We start from the raw sequence: 22,138 nt of genomic DNA, 5'->3' as shown, positions 1-22,138 counted from the left end.
TCAACCTGGCTTTCTGCCTTAAACGTACAGGTGAACCTAGTATTACAATATTTCGACTCGTATTAGAGTATATCAATGATCGGCTGACAAACTGAGCATGTCGAAACTATAGTATACGCACCCGTGTGGCAGCCACTATGGGTTCCTGTGCACAGGGTACAGGAGATGGTGATAATATTGGCGATGACACAACGACTAAGGACGGCATTCCAATACTTGCATCTTGTGTGAAGAAGTTTGTGAGACGTATTGTGTAAGTGCAGCTGCTGGAAGTGCATTTGGTCTGCATGAATCAACATTTCGAACATATTACATACCATTTTATATTGCGCTATCCCACATATTTGCAAGGCGACACCCCATATTTATTCCTCCAGAGAAAGTTCTCAGATGCACATCATCGCCACAAAGGGTAGTAAATTAGGTGAACGACTGAACTATCTAACCTAGTACTAAGTTGGTTGGCTAGGTCATTCTGTAGTAGTGGCTAGCTTTTATTACCTAGTAATTAAGCGACTGTCTCGAGACCTGTAGTTCATACAAAGACCGATGTCAAAAGACAGTCGACTCATTTGACTCGTCATCTCTGTAGTCCAATTCTAATCCACCTATTCTTCGTTCAATTCACCCACGAGGTATAAGTGGGTGCAATCCAAAAGGACCATAGTCCAGTCCCAGTCCAAGAGGACAGGGCAACCTTACTCTAGAAGCACCCGAACTCAGTCCTTACTGCAACCTCCCCAAGGCATGCGGCTCTCAAGTCGTAGGACTAACTAACAAGACTGGGGTCGGCATCCACCACTATCAAACTATCGAAACCCAATCCTACAGCGCCTCTAGTCCTCACGTCCCGACTCTATATTCCTAATCCTCCCGATCCAAAGAACGAGACGTCAAATGGCCACTCGTGTGTTTCAAATGCCATTCAGCCAATTCTCGGAACGGCACGCCAGATCATTGACGTAACGGTACAAGCGCTTCAAAGTAGAGCATTTGCCCCGAACATTAGGAACTTCCTCCCCTTTCGACAGCAAAACTCTTCATGGTCAGCATTCCAGCCATCCGTGCGCTGGTGTGTGTAGAGAGTCGTCAGCCGGACCCACTCCTGGTAAGCCACATTGAGGCTATACTGAGAACGAATAGCCGGCATGTAGACCCGAAAGGCTCGACCCAAATCCTGACGCTCACGTGACGAAATATCCTGGATAGGGGAATCATAAAACATATAATAGCCAACGGCAGAAGTCGAAACATCACCCCGAGGGAGCTGCTCCTCCTGATCAATGGGTTTAACATAAGCTTTAAGCTTTACTTTTTGCTAAGGCCCACATTATGAATGCAATGTACCAATGGCGGCAACAAAGCCGTAGCGACCGCGGGGCCCAACCAATCCTTTTCCAACTTGTGCACAGGAGGGGCCATATGGGTGTACAGAACTTGTCGACCAACAGCAAACATCGGACAATCCACCCGATTAATATCCGCTGTCCGCTTCTGCGCCTGACGCGCATACTTAATATGTTCAGCAGCCTCTCATCTTCGGACAAAACCAGGGGATACAGATTCATTTGTTGCCCAATCGTGCTTGCACGTTCCAGTTGGTGAAGGAGACCCTTCTTACATGCAAACGGCTTGCCGACCCAGATGCATTCAGCACATGTAGCAATAATAATCACCAGGAGGGCCCGAGATAGATTCCAACCACATTTTGACTGAACCAAAAGCCCTCAACCTGTCCGTTAAAAGATGACTGTATCCACAATGATATTTTCACACAACCTGTAACACTGTCTGCGGCGAAACTAATTGACGCGCCGATGTTGGCTGCAAACGTTCGATTTTTACCAAAACCGTATCCAAATCCTCAATGCGCGGAACAACATCACAACTAACCTGTTCAATCACGGACTTATTCTATCTACGTGTAGACAAAGGGTTGTCCGTCGAAGGGTGATGGCCAAACACATACCAGTAGGCAAAAACGTACGAGCCAGGCGCGTTTCAGTACGAGGTGCTACATCCTGTAAGTCCACCATGGTATCTGGTTCCAAACTAGCCTGATACACCAATTCCCCCGTACCCAATGGTACTTCTTGAGAATCAACACAAGAAGAAGTTACCGACAAGTCGACAAAACCCTGCTTAAGATCCAGACGCATATTGTTCAAGGCTAGAGAGTGTCCACGCATCAAACTCCAAACGTTCAACAGGTTTGACAACAGTACTAGCCTCCACCGGTTCCAAACTAGGAGGCGGGATAATCATATCATCCATCTCAACTTCACGATCACACATACGATCCTCAAACGATGATACACGATCCTCACTCATAAGATCAATAGGCTCAAGATATTCAAAATCTTTTAAACAAGGAGAAGGAACTACCAGTGGGCCAGCACCATAAGTATCATCAAGATCCATTACCTTACTCGGTGAGGGCGATCGTTTGGCCGAGGACCACTTCCAAGAACGGTCCAAAGACACAACCTGCGGTCCATCATCAAGGGGGGCTGGATCTCGGGGCTCAGTATCGTCATCCTCCGAACACGAGCCTTGTACACCACATCCCCGAGGACCGCTCCGCCGCGAGGCACATATTTGCATGCGGACCTCCCCGACCAACCTCCGACCAAAATGATTGAGGGATCACATACCGAAAATCTTGCCGTCCACCCTTGCGTATGTGATCGAGGAGGGAACCCGACAGCCGTATCGCCTATCGCCATTCAACAAAAGAGTATCAAAAGCATGTGGGATCACAAAAGGGCGTGCTTGAAGCAACGGTATCAATTCCCTAATCCATTGTAGCATAAACACACCCAACAAATTCGCGGCCAGTGGTCCCATAATTACGCTGAGCCCGATTAAATGTACTAGACATTAACTGTACTAGGAATAAACAATCAAACACATATACCGTAATGCCGACATCAAGAACTTCACGCAGAACGAGCCCAAAACCTTGAGTCCCATCCCGGCGCCGGATCTTAATAACATTATCCACTCGCGTCTCACTCATTGGCTGAGTCACCGGTTGGTACCTCAAAGACGGGGTACCTTCAGAAACAGCACATGTAGACCTAATAGAAATCTCCGAGTATTGCAATAACATGGCTTCAAGACCTATATTTAGATCCGGTTCATCAAATTGCTCAACTGATTTAGATTCCAACTCAATGGCTGAGACCTCGCTGTCAGAAAGTTCCCTGATCACATGCCTCACAATCACCCAAGGAATACGCACAAACAAAGAAGCTCCACGCGCTAACTTCGAAGCATCTGAACACAATACCAGCGATAACAGACTGAGAATACAACGTTGTTCCGAGAAGTTCTTTCTCCATCTGGTCGAGTCCAAGCAGAATGTCACAGGACTGTGGAATCCAAGGAACCAGTAAGAAAATAATCTTGGCCATCTCATGGTAGGTATCCCACCCTTTGGCGTCCACTACCTCAAGAAGCAACGTGCCCTCCGTGCTGTGAGAAAGAGGCATGATCCCATCATCCCCATAACCTGACAGGTTCAATATCCACAACCGAAAAATGGTATTGATCCGCAAAAAGGCGAGCCATCACGGCAGGTACCTCCCCCAGTATCATTATAGATGGCCACCTCTAAATCTTCGCACACAGCATGACTCACCGGTCCCGTCCACGCGTCCGCAAGTCATCCGGTCGTCGCCACAGCATTTACCTGCTGGGGACAATCCGATCGCCAATGGCCTGTATGATTACAGGTATGACACTTAGGGCACGTAGGGCTCTTATGCCGTAGCTTGCGTGTGGTACACTGCGGTGCCGCACGCAAACGAGGCTCATATGCTCTATTGGGCATATATGAGCGACCCCTGGAGGGGTCATACGAAGATCTCGCCCTTCTCGGGGGAGTAGTATAACGAGTGGTACTCGCTGTATTAGTGTTATGTGCATAAGAGTTCCCCCTTGTGCGGCCTGTTGAGACCGAGGTGGGTGAGTAGGCCCCCCCTTCAAGTGTTTCGCTTGATATGTCGCACTGTTTGTTTGGTTGGTATTTGCCCCCCTATATCCAAATGTTGAGACCGGTTGGTGGGGCTTAGCGTTCATTTATTTAGCTGCCATGAATGCACATGAAGCAATACCATTTTTGTTTAGTTCACTTGTTAAAACCTCCAACGTTAAACCCGTATATGCATTCGTGACAAATGCATCTCCCGAAGGCGACAACCGAGTGTAACCAATTCATGATTATAAACACTACACAACGGGTCACGCACCGATGGGTCGGTAAGCACCCTTAAAAGCATTATGTGCTCAACTTTGCCTTTACGATCAGCCAGAAGTCGGATATCCGCACACACCTGAGCCCACGTAGTCTTTTGTGGCAAACCCAACAGGCGGTGTGGAACCCTCCCATCCAATACAGGAGCACCAAACATCGAAGGTGGACCCTCCGGATACACCGGTGCAGGGCAATATGCAGCCACTGCCTCAATCGAGCAGCGCCGAAGCTCCCAATAACCCCTTGTGCGATAACGAAAATGTTCATGCACGACATCCGACTGCCTATCCGCAATAAACCACCTACCTCGAGTGCTGTTGTATACAAAAGGCCCACCCGCCGGCATATTGTGTTCATCATGGGCCACTGCCCATTGACTATATCTTTCGATTACAAAGACTGAAATCACCCCGTTATCCTTCCAAGTGATTGTATGCTGCTACGAGATCCACGGTTTTCTGTTTCAGTATATTTTTTCGCTCTCACCTTGTGTAGCAACAGTATACTGTTATAGTATTTGCAATCGCTCTCAACATGTGGATCAGCATTCGCTCTCCACTTTCTTATTGGTCTTTTAGATAGTAAAGGTACAATGAAATGCCCTGTGCTGTTCAATGAATCACCGCGGATGAATTCTATTGCCCAACACACAGTTCTGGGTTTGTTTATAACGTATTATATCTTGCCATGTAAACTTAATTAATCGGTATTTTGATGTGTGATTATTATATGTGCAACGCACTAGTGAAGCTATGAAAGTCACATACTTGAATTCTCACTGTAATTCTAGGTAACCTGTAATTCTAGGTACCCTTGTAATTTTAGGTAACCTCTGGAAGTTTTTTTTTTTTGCATAAAAACTGATCTACTTCATATTTTATTAGTCGTATCGATGCTGTTTTCTAGCTGCCCTATTGAAGTCCTTCTAGAAGTGTTGTGCCATAAATTGGAGCCCAGTTACGAGATGTTTTCTTTTTTAAATGAGGAGTGTTAAAAATATCGGTGGTGGTTTAGTTTAATTTGTGCGCGTGGTCCCGATTTATACGATTTGTAATCGACTAACAAAAGTTGTTTTGCAAGTTTTCTATCTGAATTTTTACACATGATGTAGGACTGTTCGACTAAGCAGAATCCCGGCTCTGGTAGAGAAGGAAGATATTGATTAAATTCAAATTGGCTGCGTCAATGCTCAACTTTAGGACGGAATAACACAGATCTGAAGAAAAGAATCTCTCGTAGAGGTGCTCGGCTTAACGGTTCAATGAGATATCGTATCACAATCAACTAATCAAATGTAGCGAACGACAGGACTGCTTGTGTGTTGACCTTCAAAATCAAAATGCATCAGTATCACGCCAATTATCTCTCCGTCATACCAATCACGAGCTCCTGCAACCTTCTGTTACTTTCGAGTTTGTTTTTTTTCTTCATATTTGTGGTAGTGGTTGAATGGTACAAATATTCAAATAATACAAATTGTAGTTAGACATAATATTTGCGGTACTCGAACCGAGTGCGATAAACCCTCGCGTGCAATTGCTGCAAAGAGCTTTATATTTCTATTCGTTTTACTTACTTCTACCTTCTTGGCCAAATATGAGATCTGATTTTACTTTCTTCTTCACAAGTGAATTGCTATGATTGACTCAATTGGTAAACCAAACCATTCAATTGCTAGAAAGAATTTCGTTTCCCCCCCGGCTAAATTTTGAGGGATCTGACTCCGCTTTTTCTTTACTGGGAGGAAATTGAAACGAGACGTCATCATCTCACCGTAATCCAGCCAGGCCGAAGAAGTCATGACGCATGGTGATGAGAGATACAGGTTCTGCTTTTGCTGCACAAAAAATACGCCCGCCCAAACATCACCACCAAGGTAACCAAAGTCACTAGCAAGGTATCCACTTACACACAGCAGTCCCCCAGATAAAAGTCTTTTAAAGCTTTAGGATTTTTATACATAGCTGACCATTACGTCCTGAATTTTAAGCTAAGATATCGACGATATCTGAAGAAGCTGTGAGATAATGCAGTCACAACAGGTTGTAGCATAGATGGCGCCAAAACGCAACATGCAGGGCGGATGCTCGTTTTGTACCAACTGACTCAGAGCGAGAAGTTTCACACATTCCGAGACTATTGATTATTAACGCTGTGTCAAACTTAACCCCAAGCATATAACGTCTGATAAATTACTTTTGGCTTTGTTTGAGACCCAGTAGTATTCGACCGCATCTCAAGCAAATCCGAATCCATAGTATATTTACTAATGAGAAGACGGTAAATCGTACAGGCTTACGCGCAGTACCCCACTATGTACTGTATAGCAGATTAAACGATCTCACCAATTGCAACTTGCGTATTACTTGCACTTTATTTCCGACAGAACACTACCCAGAGCGCCTGTCAAAACGTATACATATCCTATTCACTATCAAAATCTCTACCTCACGCGGTACTTCTGCACCGACAAAACAGACGGCGAGAGAACTACAACTCATCACGATTTCCCACAAACGAATATCGCCGCTTGCTCGGGCCCAGCTTTTCAAATTGGGATTCACCCTCGGGTTCGGCATCCATCGCACGCTGTGCGTTATTTTGCTTCTCGGCTGTACATGAGATACAAATCCACGATACAGATTAGCACAACGATGGTAACTGCATAAGGCTACTGTCTGTGAATATCACATGACCCAAGGACTGATATACATACTAACTTAATATGGTAGGCAAGATATACAAGAAAGGCCGCAAGGCGGCTGCAACATGGGGTGTGAGAAAATCGAGCACAAGCTGAGAACTGTGTTAAAGCGTAGTCGCAGACAAAGAAACCTAATAATGAAAGGCACATTTAGGCCTTCAATCTGAATCATCATGAGATGGGTAGGTACATAGCTATTGTATGTAGTACTGCAACGTGGGTGCCAGAGGGGCTGTATACCTTTCTGGCTGCTAACGCTAGTGTCATTGAATCAAAGGTATCGCTGACAAGTACTGATGCATATGTCGCACCATATGTAGAATCGTAGCTTGATGTCACTCTTTTGATGACAGGTTTTGTTATTTATGAATATATACATGACATTGCACTAGCGGGTAGACATAGTATGCGCCTGCAAGTCACTACATTCGCCATCAGAAATACGTACATGTGGGACTATCTGTACGTGCACAAAAAAAACCTAAGTGCATTTGGCATTTACTTCAGATAGATATCGCGCCCAAACCTTCAGAGATGGCTACCACCATTATGAAATATCTGAGTTGAATTAAACCACACTCCATAATACAAACAAATAGAAGTGAGTCAAAGGTATATATATATATATATATATATCAATATATAATTGTATACATAAGACACACATATATATACATTTATGCCTTGATACAACTATATATCAATATACAATGACAGGTATCACGACATACAAGCAGCAGCAGCCTCGGCGTGGTTCTTCTTCATATCCTCGACCAGACCTTTCTGATACTCGTGCGCATTCCCGGTCAAGGCCTATAGGGGAGCGATATACAGAGTTAGCAATCAACAGGTATACTGCTACGCTAGCTACTATGATCTCGACTTAACATCTCACGAGTTAAAGTCGAGCACTAACACGTGCATGAACTAAGAGATCAATCGTCCATGCAGCGAATATATACTACAACCCAACATAAATATATGCTACAACTCAACATAAATATATACTACAACCAAACATAAATATATACTACAACCAAACGTAAATACATTCTACAACCAAACATAAATATATACTCCCAACACAGGCCCAAATCAAAAATGTCGTCACAACAGCGCGTGGCATGTCGCGTATTCTCACATTCTCCTGACAGCTTCACGATGTTGCGCCAAATGCCGAACGTCCTTCAAGCACACCACACAACGCCGACAGCAGCAGCACTCTAACGGATGCCACTATACAATCACATACCCTAGTACTACCAGAGTATCAAACAATCACACACCCTCATACAACCGGAGTATATATACCCCCCCCCCAAAAAACCAACCAGGCATAATAATGCTAGGATTGTATTCCATATATGGTCATTTAGGGGTTGATTTAGGGTTATGCCCTTACCTTGTCCACCGCCAGGCCCTCTTTGATGTCTCCGGTGATCTCGTGCTCGAGGCGAGCCATCTCCTTCATGCACACGTCCTTGCACGTGAAGTGGTCGTGCTTGCACGTGTACTTGAGCACAGGCCCAGTGGGTGAGCACTCACAGCGACCTACCACACAAACAGGGGCGAGTTAATACAGACAGCGGCTTAGAGAGGGAATACAGGCTGCGTACGAAGAGATGCCGTGGTGAGGCGAGGCTTGAGAGGATATACACAATACGAAAATGATAGGCTTATGATACACTTACGGTGAGAATAGACTTAACGTTTACTGAAATACCAGGAGTAAGCATAGTATGCACATGCCAGTCGAGCAACCAACCTGCCCGGTACGATTTGGTGTGCAGAGAAAATACACCGTTCGGAGGATACACACCACATATCAAGCAAAAACAAAAGTAACAAGCATAAACATATTTACATATACATATATATAGTACACACACACACACATATATATATAGACAGATAGATATAAATAGATATATATACATTCATAAATGTATAGATAGATATTTTATACATATATATATATATATATAGACATAGATGTACATATATATATACATGAACACACACACATACACGCATACAAATTACAAATGCATGCGAAAACACCCTACTCACCTGAGGTGCCGTGGTGGATGATGGTGAGACAGTCTTTGTCTTCGTTGACTTCTGCTGGGCCATCGGGGTCGCACTTGGCCGTCTGTTTGAACATGCACTGCGCAAGACGCTCATTGCGACTGTCTTCGTGCTGCAATGTCCGGACAAAGTGATGAGGATATGAGTATATACATGTGGGGATGTACATGTAAGTATGAGATAGTATAAATAGCAGTACACGCACACTCATATACGTATGTGATTGATCTGGATTGACAGATGTGTATGTAAAGTAAAATAGCAATACACTCACATACGCATTTAATTGGTATGAATTGACAGACGTGTATGTCGGAGATGGTATAAATAGTAATACACTCACATACGCATGTGCTTGTTATAAATTGACAGACGTGTATGTAGGAGATGGTATAAATAGTAATACACTCACATACGCATGTGATTGATATAAATTGACAGATGTGTACGTAGGAGATAGTATAAATAGTAATACACTCACATACGCATGTGATTGATATAAATTGACAGATGTGTACGTAAGAGACAGTAGAAATAGTAATACACTCACATACGCATTTAATTGATGTGAATTGTTTTGCGGTGTAAGTGGAAAGGTACCGGATGCGTACTACAGGATTACACAGACGGAGAGATGAGCAATGGTCTCCCGCACGCACTATGCCGCGAGAACGCCCAAAGTGGACTCCAATGCTATTTAAGAAAGTATTCAAATACTATTTAAAAAGGATTTAAATACCATTGAGAAAGTATCCAAATACTATTGACATCTTGAACTTACAATAGTTATAAATGTACTTATCCATAACTGAGGCGCGTCCAGACACAGCAGTACAAATGTGTACCAACCCCCCCCACACAATTCCACAGCAAAGCATCTATCCACTCTTCAACACACTACGCCGACTCATCGGAGACACAGACACAGTCATAGTATGCTGAACAGGCGACTCACCGCTTTCTGACACTTTTCTTCGCACGTGGTCTTTTCATGGCCACAGTCCATCCGCAGCACAACGCCAAAGTGCTCCACACCACACTCGCAGAAACCTGCAGATATATGGGAACGACAGTTAGTGACAGTCAGATGGAGAACACCTTAAAGTAATAACAGTGTCTGTGTTCATGACTTGTGAATGTAATAGCATCGTCTTCATTCATGAAGAAGCAGACAAGTCATCGCGTTACACTTTAACGTGGTTCCCCCGTCTACTTTAAGACGATAGCACAGCCTCAGACAGAACAAACACACACACATATATATCCAAAACCCTAAATACACATGTATATATCACTGTTAGGGAGACCTCGAGAACGCAGCCAAGGCCCATGGGCGCAAACGCTGAAGGTAGCTCAGACATGTAAACAAGTAGAGCCTTTGGTAGGCGATTCAATCTGAAAAGGCCTGCATGGGTTATAACTGTAAATGGCTACCTACTATGTACACCTCTGATGTTCATCGTTATAGGCCTGCCTACTACACACCTGATGTCTTGGCGTCTAGTACAGCGTCACACTTCTTGTCCGCGTGTACCTCACGCGGCCCATCGGCTATACACCCGCCAGTCTGTCGCCACATGCACGTCTGCACACAAATAGCAACGTATGAGAATCCCCACACACACATGCATGATAATAGAAAAGTATGAGAATACCCACATACAAATGCATGATAATAGATAAGTATGAGAATACCCACATACACATGCATGATAATTGGAGAAGTATGATCATCCCCACATACACATACATGATAATTGGAAAAGTATGGTCATCCCCACATACACATGCATGATAATAGATAAGTATGAGAATACCCACATACACATTCATGATAATTGGAAAAGTATGATCATCCCCACATACAGATGCATGATAATAGAAAAGTATGAGAATACCCACATACACATTCATGATAATTGGAAAAGTATGATCATCCCCACATACACATGCATGATAATATAAAAGTATGAGAATACCCACATACACCTGCATGAAAATTCATGATAATCCCCACATACACATGCATGATAATTGAAAAGTATGATCATCCCCACAAACACATGCACGATAATTGGAAAAATATGATCACACATACAACGAGGGAGTCAGCGTTATAAACGTTCAACACGTACACAGCCAACGCAAGCACAGCGTAGATGCGACGAGGGATGTAGGAAACCAATAGGAACAACTACAGGGAAGGTCAATGGCAACAGCTACAGTACAAGCATGTGTGGATTGAATATATGATACTATGGGAAGGTCAATGGAAAGCGCCAGTGCATTGTTCCATATAGCAAACCTGCCCATCAGCGTCCACTCCCCATGCAGCCCGCGTCAACATGACAACCACACGCGACGATACCTACAAATAACAGCCAGCACCCCGCCTGCATACACCTGCACCTCCACACACCCGTCTATAGCACGCTCAGGGCTTCACGGGTCGTTCGTCCATGCTTTGCATACGCTTACCTTGGCCGTCATGTCCCCGTGGTGGAAGCGCTCATGCAGCTGGTTGTTGAATAGATTGTTGATGAACGTCTGGATACGCCCCGAGTGCTGCAGGTCCCGGAAGTCGCCGAAGTCATACATGTGCTTGAACGAGTCTACGGCTAGCACAGGCAGATCATCCATGGTCTTAGAGATGTGCTGTAGCGGGTGCTTAAACTGCGTGCCATCGGCCACCAGGAACTTGACACTGCGCAGACGGAGATGGGGATGGATTGGCGATGGGTGTGGAGAAGGGGATAGGTGGGCGTATACATAGTATGCGTAAGGCTTGGGTGTAGATGGGTTCATGGGTGTAGGTATGATACACTGGTTGGCTGTGTGTGGACGTACAACACTGGTGGTTAAGGTGTGTATGAATGCACATGTGTTTATAGTTATGTAGGTGTACATATGCGTGAATGTGTATAGAAGCCAATCTGCAAATAGAACGTAAACAAATTCATATATCTACCTACCTACCTACATACATACAACAAACAAAAATACAAATATTCACATAAATATACCAAATAAATACAACGCGACATGGATACAGAAGTAAGTACTACAAGCACATCACTCATCCACGCAATACAGAGCGAACATGCATACGCACAAGTCTTTGCAGTACCGTGAAGCTTCGTGCGCAACTAGGTCACGCACAGCCTTCTTGAAAATCTCTCGGCTCTCGCTATCGTCTGGCTTAGTGAACAGTATCATCAACGGTTTCCCTTCCTCCACCTGCAGCAACACAAAGCCATGATATCAGAACAATGGGCTATATAATAGGAAATGTACGACGCTGAACCATGTAATGTCTATATATATATATATAGTACAAATGTCACTCTCGTGGGTTGTACCGTTCATGTCATTCAACGCAAACAAACACATACGCACATAAGCACACACACACAAACATACATATGACATATATTACGCATAAACATACGTACCTACACACACACATAATATATATATATATATATTATACGCATACATATACATACTTACACACACACACACGGACGCCAACGTACCAGGGCCTCGCTATTCTCGAAAGTGAGCTCGTCAATCAGTGGCTTGCACTGTGCTTGCAGCCACTCGTTGAGGTGTGCGGTAGTTGTGTCGTCTAGTACTTCTGCGTCGGGGTTCTGGTCGGGATACATTTCATGGTCGTCATGTTTCTTCAGGACAATCAATCGGTTGCCCACCGCACCTAATATTGGGGTTTGGGGTATATGGTGGGTTTTAGGGATTGGGTTTAGGTTACCTGACATATGTGTCGTGTATGTGAAGGTGGATACACAATCACATTTGATTCGCATTCGCGTATCAGGATATGTGGGCTGATGAAGACGAATAGGTGCCTGATGAGGTTACAAGGATATGTAAAAAGTATGAGCGTGTGTACCATCAATGATATACATCCGGACGTGTAAAGCCTGGAATATATATATACAAACAAGGTAAAGAGGGTAAACTTGTCCATGCTTATATAACAATATCACAGTTTTAACAATAGGACAACATATATATATATATATATATATAACAATATATACTCTAATTCTGGTGTGTACACCCCATCCACTCACCCTCGAAGTGATGGTCCTGATCTGTGTGGTAGAACTGGCAGTGCCCCCTGAGTGTCTTGGCCATGTTATCGAACGCCTTGAAGTCGCCCGTGTCTCGCCCATGTCTAAACTTTGCAATCACTACCTTCTTGGCTTTGTTCTCTGCTAAGTGCGTATCAACGTCCAAGTTGCCTAGTGGGGCCACCACAGGCTCCATCTCTTTCTTAATGTATGTCTGTTCGGGGGTTAGGGTTCAGGGTTTGATATATGTGTGTACACAAGGAATCAGTGTATATATATATATAGTTATATATATTCATACATACATACGCAGGAAGTAGCTACTGATGCATATGCAGCAGTGCAGTTTCCAAATGAGGGTGTATAAGTGCACCGCACATTCGAAAATGAGGACAAAGAGCAATCCAGTCACTAAACTGCGCACTGGAGCCTTTGAACGCTCTCCTGAACAGACTTATATATATATATGGATATGTATTATATATATATATATATATATATATACATATAGTGATCGGCCCAGGGTCGAACTTTAAGTAGACTTTTCGTGAACACAGGTGGTATCCAATTCAAAGGACCAAGTAAACACAATACATATCTAGGCCCAGGATTAAATAACCCTTATTACCAACTTCATACACATCCACAATTAAACCAATTGCTCTTCCTAGCACGAAATATCAATCTCGCAATACATAAATACGCATTACAAGTAGTATAAATCATACACCCACCATCTTATGCACGCACAGCACACACACACACCTGTAAAGCCCCGACCGTTCGCGCACTCCTGTACTCCTGAGGTCGTGTGATACCCTCCTGAATGAACTTGATGGTGGGGTACTTGGTGATCTGGTTGTGCTGACACACTGCTTTCTGGTCGTCACAGTTGACGCGCCCTACAGCGAAGTTAGTCTGTTCCTGAGTCACCTGTGGGTGGTGAGAGGTATAGACAGACGGTGGGGTGAGTAAGTGTATGTGTTTATTTAGTGATGGTCCTCTGGGGCCGTTATCAGGCGAGAATAATATGGAACAGCGAGAGAGATCCAGTGAAGCAGAACATACATACATATAAACGTATATTTATATATATTTATACATACATATAAACATATATTTATATGTATCTATACGTATATGTCGATATATATTTATATGCATATATACATATATGTCGATATATATTTATTTGTATCTACACGTATATGTCGATATATATTTATATGCATCTTTACGTACATGTCGATATATATTTATATGTATCTATACGTATATGTCGATATATATTTATATGTATCTATACGTATATGTCGGTACCTGTGACAACTGCGCCAACACCGGCTGCAAAGCATTAGAGTACGGACACCAGGGAGCGCCAAAGGCCACGAGGGTGTATTCGTACTTGTCCAGATGTTGTTGGAAGTTTTCGGCATTCAGATCCACAGGGCCATGAGCCTGAGGCACCATGGGAAAGAAGAAAGACACGCAATAGCTTAGCGTGTGTAAGGTACTCTTTAGCTTAGTGTATGTTTCAACTGATTGGGGGTTGATAGGATGGATTTGGATCGATGTGTGGTAGGTATATAAACACATATGCCTGTGGGCGCATGTGCGTGCAGGGTGTGTGTATGTGTATGCGGGAGATGTATCAGGTTAGATGGTGACCTACTGGGCACTCGCTTACTCACAACCAAGATACCATCAACACAGGTCGATATGTATTCGCAGATATATCAATATCAATTGGATATCAGCAATATAGATACCAGGTAACGGACAAGGTATGTCTGTGCGTATATACATGTCGATGACCATGACCAAAAATAGATTTTAAATACAAATACTGTTTATAAATACATAAAACGTATATATATGAAAAAAAACTAGATACACATACAGTTGTAATTATGAAATATGAAAGGTTGAATTCTTATGTATACAAAAATGCGTATGTGTATGTGTATATGTTTATGTAAACTAAACGCATATGTATTTACGTACAAACATATAACATATTTTATGAACCATATTTATGAATACGTGTACACATTCTTCATATTAATCTACTGATATAACTACAGTATTATATTCATAATAATGATTATAACTATCATTATGATTCTATATATATATATATACATATATATATATATATATATATATATATATATATATATATATATATGTATATATACTATAATATATATATATATATAATATGTATATTTATATAAAAATATTATATATATATAAATACATATACATATAATTGCATATAAATACAATATATATATGTATACATATATATATATATATACATATATATATATATACATATAAGTACATACATACATACATACATACATACATATATATATATATATATATAAATACATATATACATACACATATATACAAGTACACACAGACACACATTCTACGTGTACACACACATATGTACATATGTACATATATATATTTACATATATAAAACACACACATACGTACACATACGTACACACACACATACGTACACACACATACGGACACATACGTACACACACACACACCCAAAGACCCAGACCCAGAATTAGACACAAGCATATAAATTTGCACAGACGAATATATATATATATACATCCATACATACGTACACATAACACACACACACACACACACACACGCACATATATACATCCATACATACGTAAACATAAAACACACACACACACACATACACACACATATATATATGTTTAATATGCATATATATATATACACACAAACACACACACACACACACACACATATATATATATATATATAATATGCATATGCATATATATACACACACACACACACACACACATATATATATGTATATATAGTATTTATATATAAGAGTTATGTATATACTTATATTTTTATATACACTTAGTTTCACAGATGTGAACTGGTGTGAATATGTGGTAATATTGGTATGCCAGTAATGTTCTGTTGTTGTTTGTAAGTCTTCGAGTACAACGATAGTGAACAAAGACACTCGTTGCCCTATGCTAAAACCAATCGTAGATAACTTCTCTAACCATACTACTATTGCAATCCCGCATACCTGTACTGCCGGCTCAGCACCACCAACAGCCTGGATTTCTTCAGCAGTCACGCAGTGCACAAGCGATGCCAGAGCAATCGCAGAAAATTTCCTTAGATTCATGGTTGGCTAGCTGTATGCGGTATTAATGATGAAGAACCGAATATGCTGAACTCAACGCGAGTCTCCGGGTGTCTTAGCGTGTGTCTGAGACCTGTAACGTACAACGAGTGTGCAGGATTGTGTACGTATCCAAGTCTAACCGAAGCGACAAGAGAGCTTCTCTATATTTAGAAAGTATAGAATAGCTCGTCAGTTCTTCGTCACCTACATAATTCCTTTCATCACCACACAGGCACATACTACACACAAGAGAGTATTTACACAGACTAGTTTGACAGGTTTCCTGATTTCGGCGAAATATTGGGATGAAAACAAACACCCCTCTCCAATCTCCATTCGCCAATGACTATTCGGGGTTGAAACTTCAATCATTGATTCTAAGGAATATAGGATTATGTCGTAAAATATGTCGTAAACTACAGTTTTTGGTCGACACTCGAAAGTCCTAAGTTAGGGGTAAGAATTAAAACTGGTAGTCCGTCTCAGTTTATGTATATAACACAAAGAGTTAAATCGTGTACTATTTATATATTGACGAGATATGATTGGTCAATTCTAAAACTATGACTACGTCCGTGAATTCGGTGACGACGTGACGGTCGCCTACGGTAAATACTCGAAAACTTTTGCGGTAAATAAATAAAAATAAAGAGGAGATGGTATATTTTAATAAAAAAAATGGTTTGAACTCACAACTGAATCACAAGTCACAAGTCACAACTCGTTGAGACAAGTCACAAGGTAGTGTGACAGTGACACTCTGACACACACTGACACCAGCCACATGTATAAAAAGATTTGTTTTTTCTTGCAACTAGTTTTACACATAAAACATGTCTCCGACAAGGGGACTTAAAAGCGTAGACAGGGAGGAAAGAAACGGATGGGTGGAGTACGATAGTAAAGAGAAGTATGAAATTGGACATAGCCTTCTGTTTAATTTTCAGAAGGCTATGAATTGGATCGGGAAAAAAATAGGGTTAATCTTTCCTGGAGCTAGCCGTAAGCTTCTTAAATTTCCAAAAAAAAACCCCCACAATTCAAAGAATGTCCAATTAGAGAGAATCAGTTCACATAAACCTCAAGACCGGCGGGGATTTTACTATAGAGGTTGACCCAAATGTATATTAACAAATACATTCCATTGATCATTAAATAGATCGAACTGTTCGTATTGACGAGTAATAAACACATACTTGATCTCATCCCGATCAGCTCAGGGATCAAAATTGTTACAACTGTGTAGAAAGTACGCAATATTCAATAAAATCTCGCAAATCGACTTAATATACCCAGAAGTACAATGATAGTCCAGTTCACTCTTGTGACAAGACTCAAGTGTAAATAGTCGTGCAAAGTTGCGAAACTCGCGAAACTCGCGAACAGTCGTGAAAAGTTGCGAAAATCACGACTTCAGCGGAGGGTTACAGAAACCCTAAGCATTATGAGAATAATCCCCACCGTGTGAAGTATTATATTTGGGAGCCCTTTGGATCTGCGGTAGGAAATTTTGAAAAGGAAATTTTGAAATTTCAACTCTATCGGCTGTTATTTGGTTGTGAAAACTGGGAATTCGCGGGATTTCGCGTCAAATCGCGAAACTTCAGTGCCAAATAGCTGCTGATAGAATTATAATTTCGAAATTCTCCACCGTAGGTCCATAGAGCACCCCAATATGGTACTGTACACGGTGGGGATTTTTCTAACCTGCAGATAGTCCCTGTATTCTTCCGCTGAAGTTCGCGACTTTCGCGACTTTCGCAACTTTCGCGAGTTTTGACGAGTATACTCGAGTTGCCACTACTACACTCGAGTCAACAAGACACAACTGGACTATTTTTCATTAGTGAATACATCTGGGTATAATTAGTCGATTTTCGAAGTTTACTTGAATTTTGCACATTTTTTTCAGAAACTTGTGATAGTTATATGACCTATGAGATGTTAGATTGTATTTTGTGTCATATGAACTGTGAGGTATACATAAGGCATTCATTTTACAGATTGTTAGGGTGATTTTCAAGTACCAGCCTAAAACCAGTAGCATGGTTGTAAAAATGTATTGAACATCGCGAGCGCTTATCTAGTTACTGCAACACTACGCTAGGTTATTATACTTACTCGCACCGTAAAGCAAACATGCTAATATCAATAGATATTGTTCTGTGTATAAAATAGATACTGACGTTGAGTATTTGCCGTTGTATTAAAGTTATCATTTAGAGTATTTTTATCTGGGTGATACCAAGTTATGATTATCAATGCTCAAGCTTAACCGTATATCCAATTTCACTATAAGCTATAATATGTAAAGGTATAAGCATACATAGAATCCATATAGGTGATTAGCATTCATTCCCACTACGCTAGTACTATGAACTGGTAAGATGAAGTGGTAAGCAGCGTTCGCAAAAGGTATCTATCACCTTCTAGCATCGAGCAATGATATATGCCATCTGGGGGTATAATAATCAGTGTCAGATTTCATCGTGTTTTAAACAGTTTGTCCGATAATTGGACATTCTCTGAACTTAATGTTGTGATTTTACAAATTTTACAAAGGCCGTTACGACTCGGTCCTGGATTTAAATTCTATGTATTTACGTTAATCGTTGAATTAAAATTCTTTCTGTTAATCGTCCCCGGCGGATTCGTAAAATTTAATCGACACAACTGAATACGCGTAATGAACTGGGGGTGGGGGGGGTTGGGCTGACGTTAATCGTTAAATTCTAATAATCGTCCACGCGAATCGTTAAAATTCTTAACGTTAATCGGCCTGATTCGTAAAAATTGGAGGCGGGGGGCGGGCGGGGGGGGGGGGGTGGCGAAGCCCCCCCGCCTCAAAATAGATATTAATTTCCGTTAAGGTTTCTGTTCAGATTTCTAATGCGTGGGGGGGAAGGGGGGGGGGCTTCGTCTTCCGTTAAGGTTTCGTTCAGATTTCAAATTTTCAAGGTTTGGGCTGAAATATCTCCTTTTGTGCACTTAATTTCTGGTTTTGTGGTTCAGATTTTTAGTGCCATTTAAAATATCTATTTTTTAGTGCAAGTATAATTTCTGTCTTTTCTAAAATATTGAAAGAATCTAGCACTTAATTGTTTTTAATAAAACTACAGCACTTCATAATTGTTTTTGTTTGCTTTTAAAAAAAACAACCAAACCAAACAGAAGTTTTACGATCCAACGGTTTCATTTCCCGCTTAAAACGCGATACGATACCGTTAAACCGATGACCATATATGGTCAAAAAGCGTGACACAAATCCCAGCAATAAAGTTTGGAAGGGACTTCTAGCTAACGCTTTCAGTTATAAATATTTATGTACAGTGTCATAGCCTCTTAAAATTAACAAACGTTTACAGGACGTTAAACTGATTTTATTTATAAAAAAAGCAAAAAACAAATGGAGACCCATATATCTTATGTTTAGGCTATTTATTATAACTTCCTTCCTTTGGGAAGAATCCATCATGTTTCACTTTCACCCCGAGCGATAATTATCTCTCTCTCTCTCTCTTTATAAAAACTCTCGAGAGGGAGCAGTGATACCTACGAGGGCCTGTATACAAAAACACTAAATATTCTTTCAAACTGCCACACGCCCTGCCGAAAATGAATATGTAAATCCAACAGGAATTTGGCATTTACTACACATCTGTCTCAACATAAAATACAAATTCACCTGTGGACCTTCGCACCTTTGCCATTCTGAACTATATCACGCCTTTGATCGTGGTCCTCTGGATTATGTCTCTTGAATAATGTCATTCTCTCTGATACGATGTAACTTTTCTGATACGATATAACTTTTTCTTATACAATGTAACTTTTCCTTAGAGACTCAATCCAGAGGGCCGTGTTTTTAACATAGACAAAATGTACCTGGATTGAGCCGTTTCGATTTGCCTCAATATAGGGTTCCCTAATGTCGACCATATTCGACAAAGGGCAGTATTGATATATGCTGGACCAATAGACTATAGACAATACGTGCCCAATACTGAAGAAAAAGCTGTACCTGAACTAAGTTAAAAAAAATAACGGTAGAAGGCAATGACAGATATGTAATCTACCTTTGTTTCACGTCTCCATCATACCCTTGACTGCAGTATACTTTGCCGCCGGATATGACAGCTTTATGCATAAGCGATCCCACCAAAGATGTATTTTAAAGCAACGATTGACCTGATAGAACCATTTATTTAAGAAATTAGAATATTCACAGAGAAGAGAACAATAATAGTTGCCTTAAAATGAGCCAAATTGCATTTCAACCAACCAAACGCCAATTTAAGGTTGAACAACTTTCATTTGCCACTGCATAGGCCGTATGGACGAATTTAAATCAGTTGAGGACTACAAGCGAATGTAACTTGCACCAGCACGTCGTTGTATGATGCAATATATTACGTTACAATCGGAGAGGAAGATATCCAGGGTAATGTCTGGTTTATTCGATATCTACAAGGTATTGTCTAAGACGATGCAACCTACTCGGTTTAATTCGGTCCATCTGTATATGCCTATATTTTACGGAACCGTGCAAGCTTCACACTTCGTTATCTGGGAAATACATGTTGGCCGGAGATACAGACACTGGAACAACTTCTATTCCTTTTGTCAATATATCACATATTAAACCCTGTATCAGACAGTGCATTTTTTAATGCATGTAGGGTAGCGCATCCGCCGCAACCTCTTTTATACTCCTTGACGACGCCGACGAGTTCGTACATACTCGGGACGAAAACGGTCAAAACAACAAAACAATGTTTTATAATAATAAAAACTTTCATTTATTTATCCGGAATTCCGGATGTGGCCTTCTGAAATGAACACGTAAATAAATTCTTTTAAAATCCGGAATTCCGGACGCACGTCGCACAAGGCCAAGGATGTTGATACCAACAACTACAACTACTACATAAATAATACAACGACTATCCACAGCCTTGCTTCATTTGCAAGGCTACGGAACATAAATACAACGACGGAATATCGAGGATTGCACTTGTGACTACATATAAATATAGGGGAAGAGAGGGGTCTAAGCTACGATATTGCAGTGAGAGTCTATAAATAGGTGCCGGTGGATATCAACACCTCATATAACCATCTACGCCAACATGAGCGTCGTGAACCAGCTTTGCCGTTACCTCAGCCTGTTGATTTGGCACCCCATCGTTACCGTACAGAAGTTTCTCGAGTATTGCGCTTATATCTTCAGTGACGCCTCACCAGACAGTGTTTTCCAACCACCGGTTATGTGGATACAACGAACAGCTGATGCCTACTTAAAGTTCCATGGTGTATCTGTACTAGATGTGCAGAAAATCCCTGATGACGGGCCTGTTATGTTCGTGATGAACCATCAAACATACGCGTTCGAGGTACCCATCTTCATGTCTATTCTGTACCTTCGAACAGGGCGCTGGCCCCGAGGGCTGGCTGATCATATGCACTGGTATTGTCCGCACAAAGTGATACTTGTGTATTTTGGGGCCATCCTGGGAACAAGAGAGGTCACTAGTGCTCACATGCGCAACAAGGATGATATTATTGTGTACCCTGGCGGAGCCAACGAGGTTATGAGGTTAAGAAATGCTGGTAAATATATTCTAACCTGGGGCGAACGTACGGTATGTCGTCACGATATATTGAATGAATGCACATCATACCACAATGAACACATGGTCTATTTAACTTTTTGTGTCAACTTGTACATCTCGATTGCTTTGAAAAATTAACCATAAACAGTGTACAAAATTAACACT

At 41.5% G+C, this 22,138-nt stretch overlaps 5 protein-coding genes across 6 annotated transcripts; 1 reads left to right on the top strand and 4 right to left on the bottom strand.

Annotated features, from left to right (window-relative positions):
- Nucleotides 1–487: 487 nt before the first annotated feature.
- SARC_06798 (hypothetical protein) lies at nucleotides 488–1,422 on the bottom strand (the record flags this gene model as incomplete). The annotated part of the gene is made up of 2 exons (XM_014299284.1): nucleotides 488–1,201; nucleotides 1,348–1,422. The coding sequence occupies 2 exons, from the start codon at nucleotides 1,420–1,422 to the stop codon at nucleotides 980–982; spliced, it is 297 nt and encodes a 98-aa protein (XP_014154759.1). The 3' UTR covers nucleotides 488–979.
- A 697-nt stretch (nucleotides 1,423–2,119) lies between these two features.
- On the bottom strand, nucleotides 2,120–2,604 carry SARC_06797 (hypothetical protein; the record flags this gene model as incomplete). The annotated part of the gene is made up of 1 exon (XM_014299283.1): nucleotides 2,120–2,604. The coding sequence occupies one exon, from the start codon at nucleotides 2,602–2,604 to the stop codon at nucleotides 2,143–2,145; it is 462 nt and encodes a 153-aa protein (XP_014154758.1). The 3' UTR covers nucleotides 2,120–2,142.
- Nucleotides 2,605–4,198: 1,594 nt separating this feature from the next.
- On the bottom strand, nucleotides 4,199–5,073 carry SARC_06796 (hypothetical protein; the record flags this gene model as incomplete). The annotated part of the gene is made up of 1 exon (XM_014299282.1): nucleotides 4,199–5,073. A coding segment is annotated over exon 1 (406 nt), but the record flags the coding sequence as incomplete, so codon positions are not given.
- Nucleotides 5,074–6,026: 953 nt separating this feature from the next.
- Nucleotides 6,027–16,653, bottom strand: SARC_06795. 2 transcript variants are annotated; one of them, XM_014299281.1, is made up of 13 exons: nucleotides 16,260–16,653; nucleotides 14,465–14,602; nucleotides 13,910–14,077; nucleotides 13,145–13,358; nucleotides 12,587–12,765; nucleotides 12,163–12,287; nucleotides 11,529–11,754; nucleotides 10,536–10,635; nucleotides 10,006–10,100; nucleotides 9,033–9,162; nucleotides 8,365–8,513; nucleotides 7,694–7,775; nucleotides 6,027–6,870 (listed from the first exon to the last, which is right to left on the bottom strand). In XM_014299281.1, the coding sequence occupies exons 1-13, from the start codon at nucleotides 16,359–16,361 to the stop codon at nucleotides 6,749–6,751; spliced, it is 1,830 nt and encodes a 609-aa protein (XP_014154756.1). In that variant the 5' UTR covers nucleotides 16,362–16,653; the 3' UTR covers nucleotides 6,027–6,748. The 2 variants fall into 2 exon arrangements, with proteins under 2 accessions (XP_014154756.1, XP_014154755.1); XM_014299280.1 differs by having other exon boundaries at nucleotides 12,178–12,287.
- Nucleotides 16,654–21,490: 4,837 nt separating this feature from the next.
- SARC_06794 (hypothetical protein) lies at nucleotides 21,491–22,003 on the top strand (the record flags this gene model as incomplete). The annotated part of the gene is made up of 1 exon (XM_014299279.1): nucleotides 21,491–22,003. A coding segment is annotated over one exon (513 nt), but the record flags the coding sequence as incomplete, so codon positions are not given.
- Nucleotides 22,004–22,138: the final 135 nt, after the last annotated feature.

The sequence above is a fragment of the Sphaeroforma arctica genome (assembly GCF_001186125.1).
Source record: "Sphaeroforma arctica JP610 unplaced genomic scaffold supercont1.502, whole genome shotgun sequence".
NCBI classification, from domain to species: Eukaryota; class Ichthyosporea; order Ichthyophonida; genus Sphaeroforma; species Sphaeroforma arctica.
The sequence above is the reverse complement of the archived record's forward strand: the minus strand, read 5'-3'. Positions and strand labels throughout refer to the sequence as shown.

Bases quoted from the DNA above. Each gene is read 5' to 3' on its own strand.
- SARC_06795 (XM_014299281.1), bottom strand. From the start codon at position 16,361: ATGAATCTAAGGAAATTTTCTGCGATTGCTCTGGCATCGCTTGTGCAC. The intron at 10,636-11,528 runs GTAAGCGTATGC...ATTTGTGTGCAG, and splicing joins ACGGGGACATGACGGCCAAG to ACGTGCATGTGGCGACAGAC. The intron at 9,163-10,005 runs GTGAGTCGCCTG...CGGACATTGCAG, and splicing joins AAGAAAAGTGTCAGAAAGCG to CACGAAGACAGTCGCAATGA.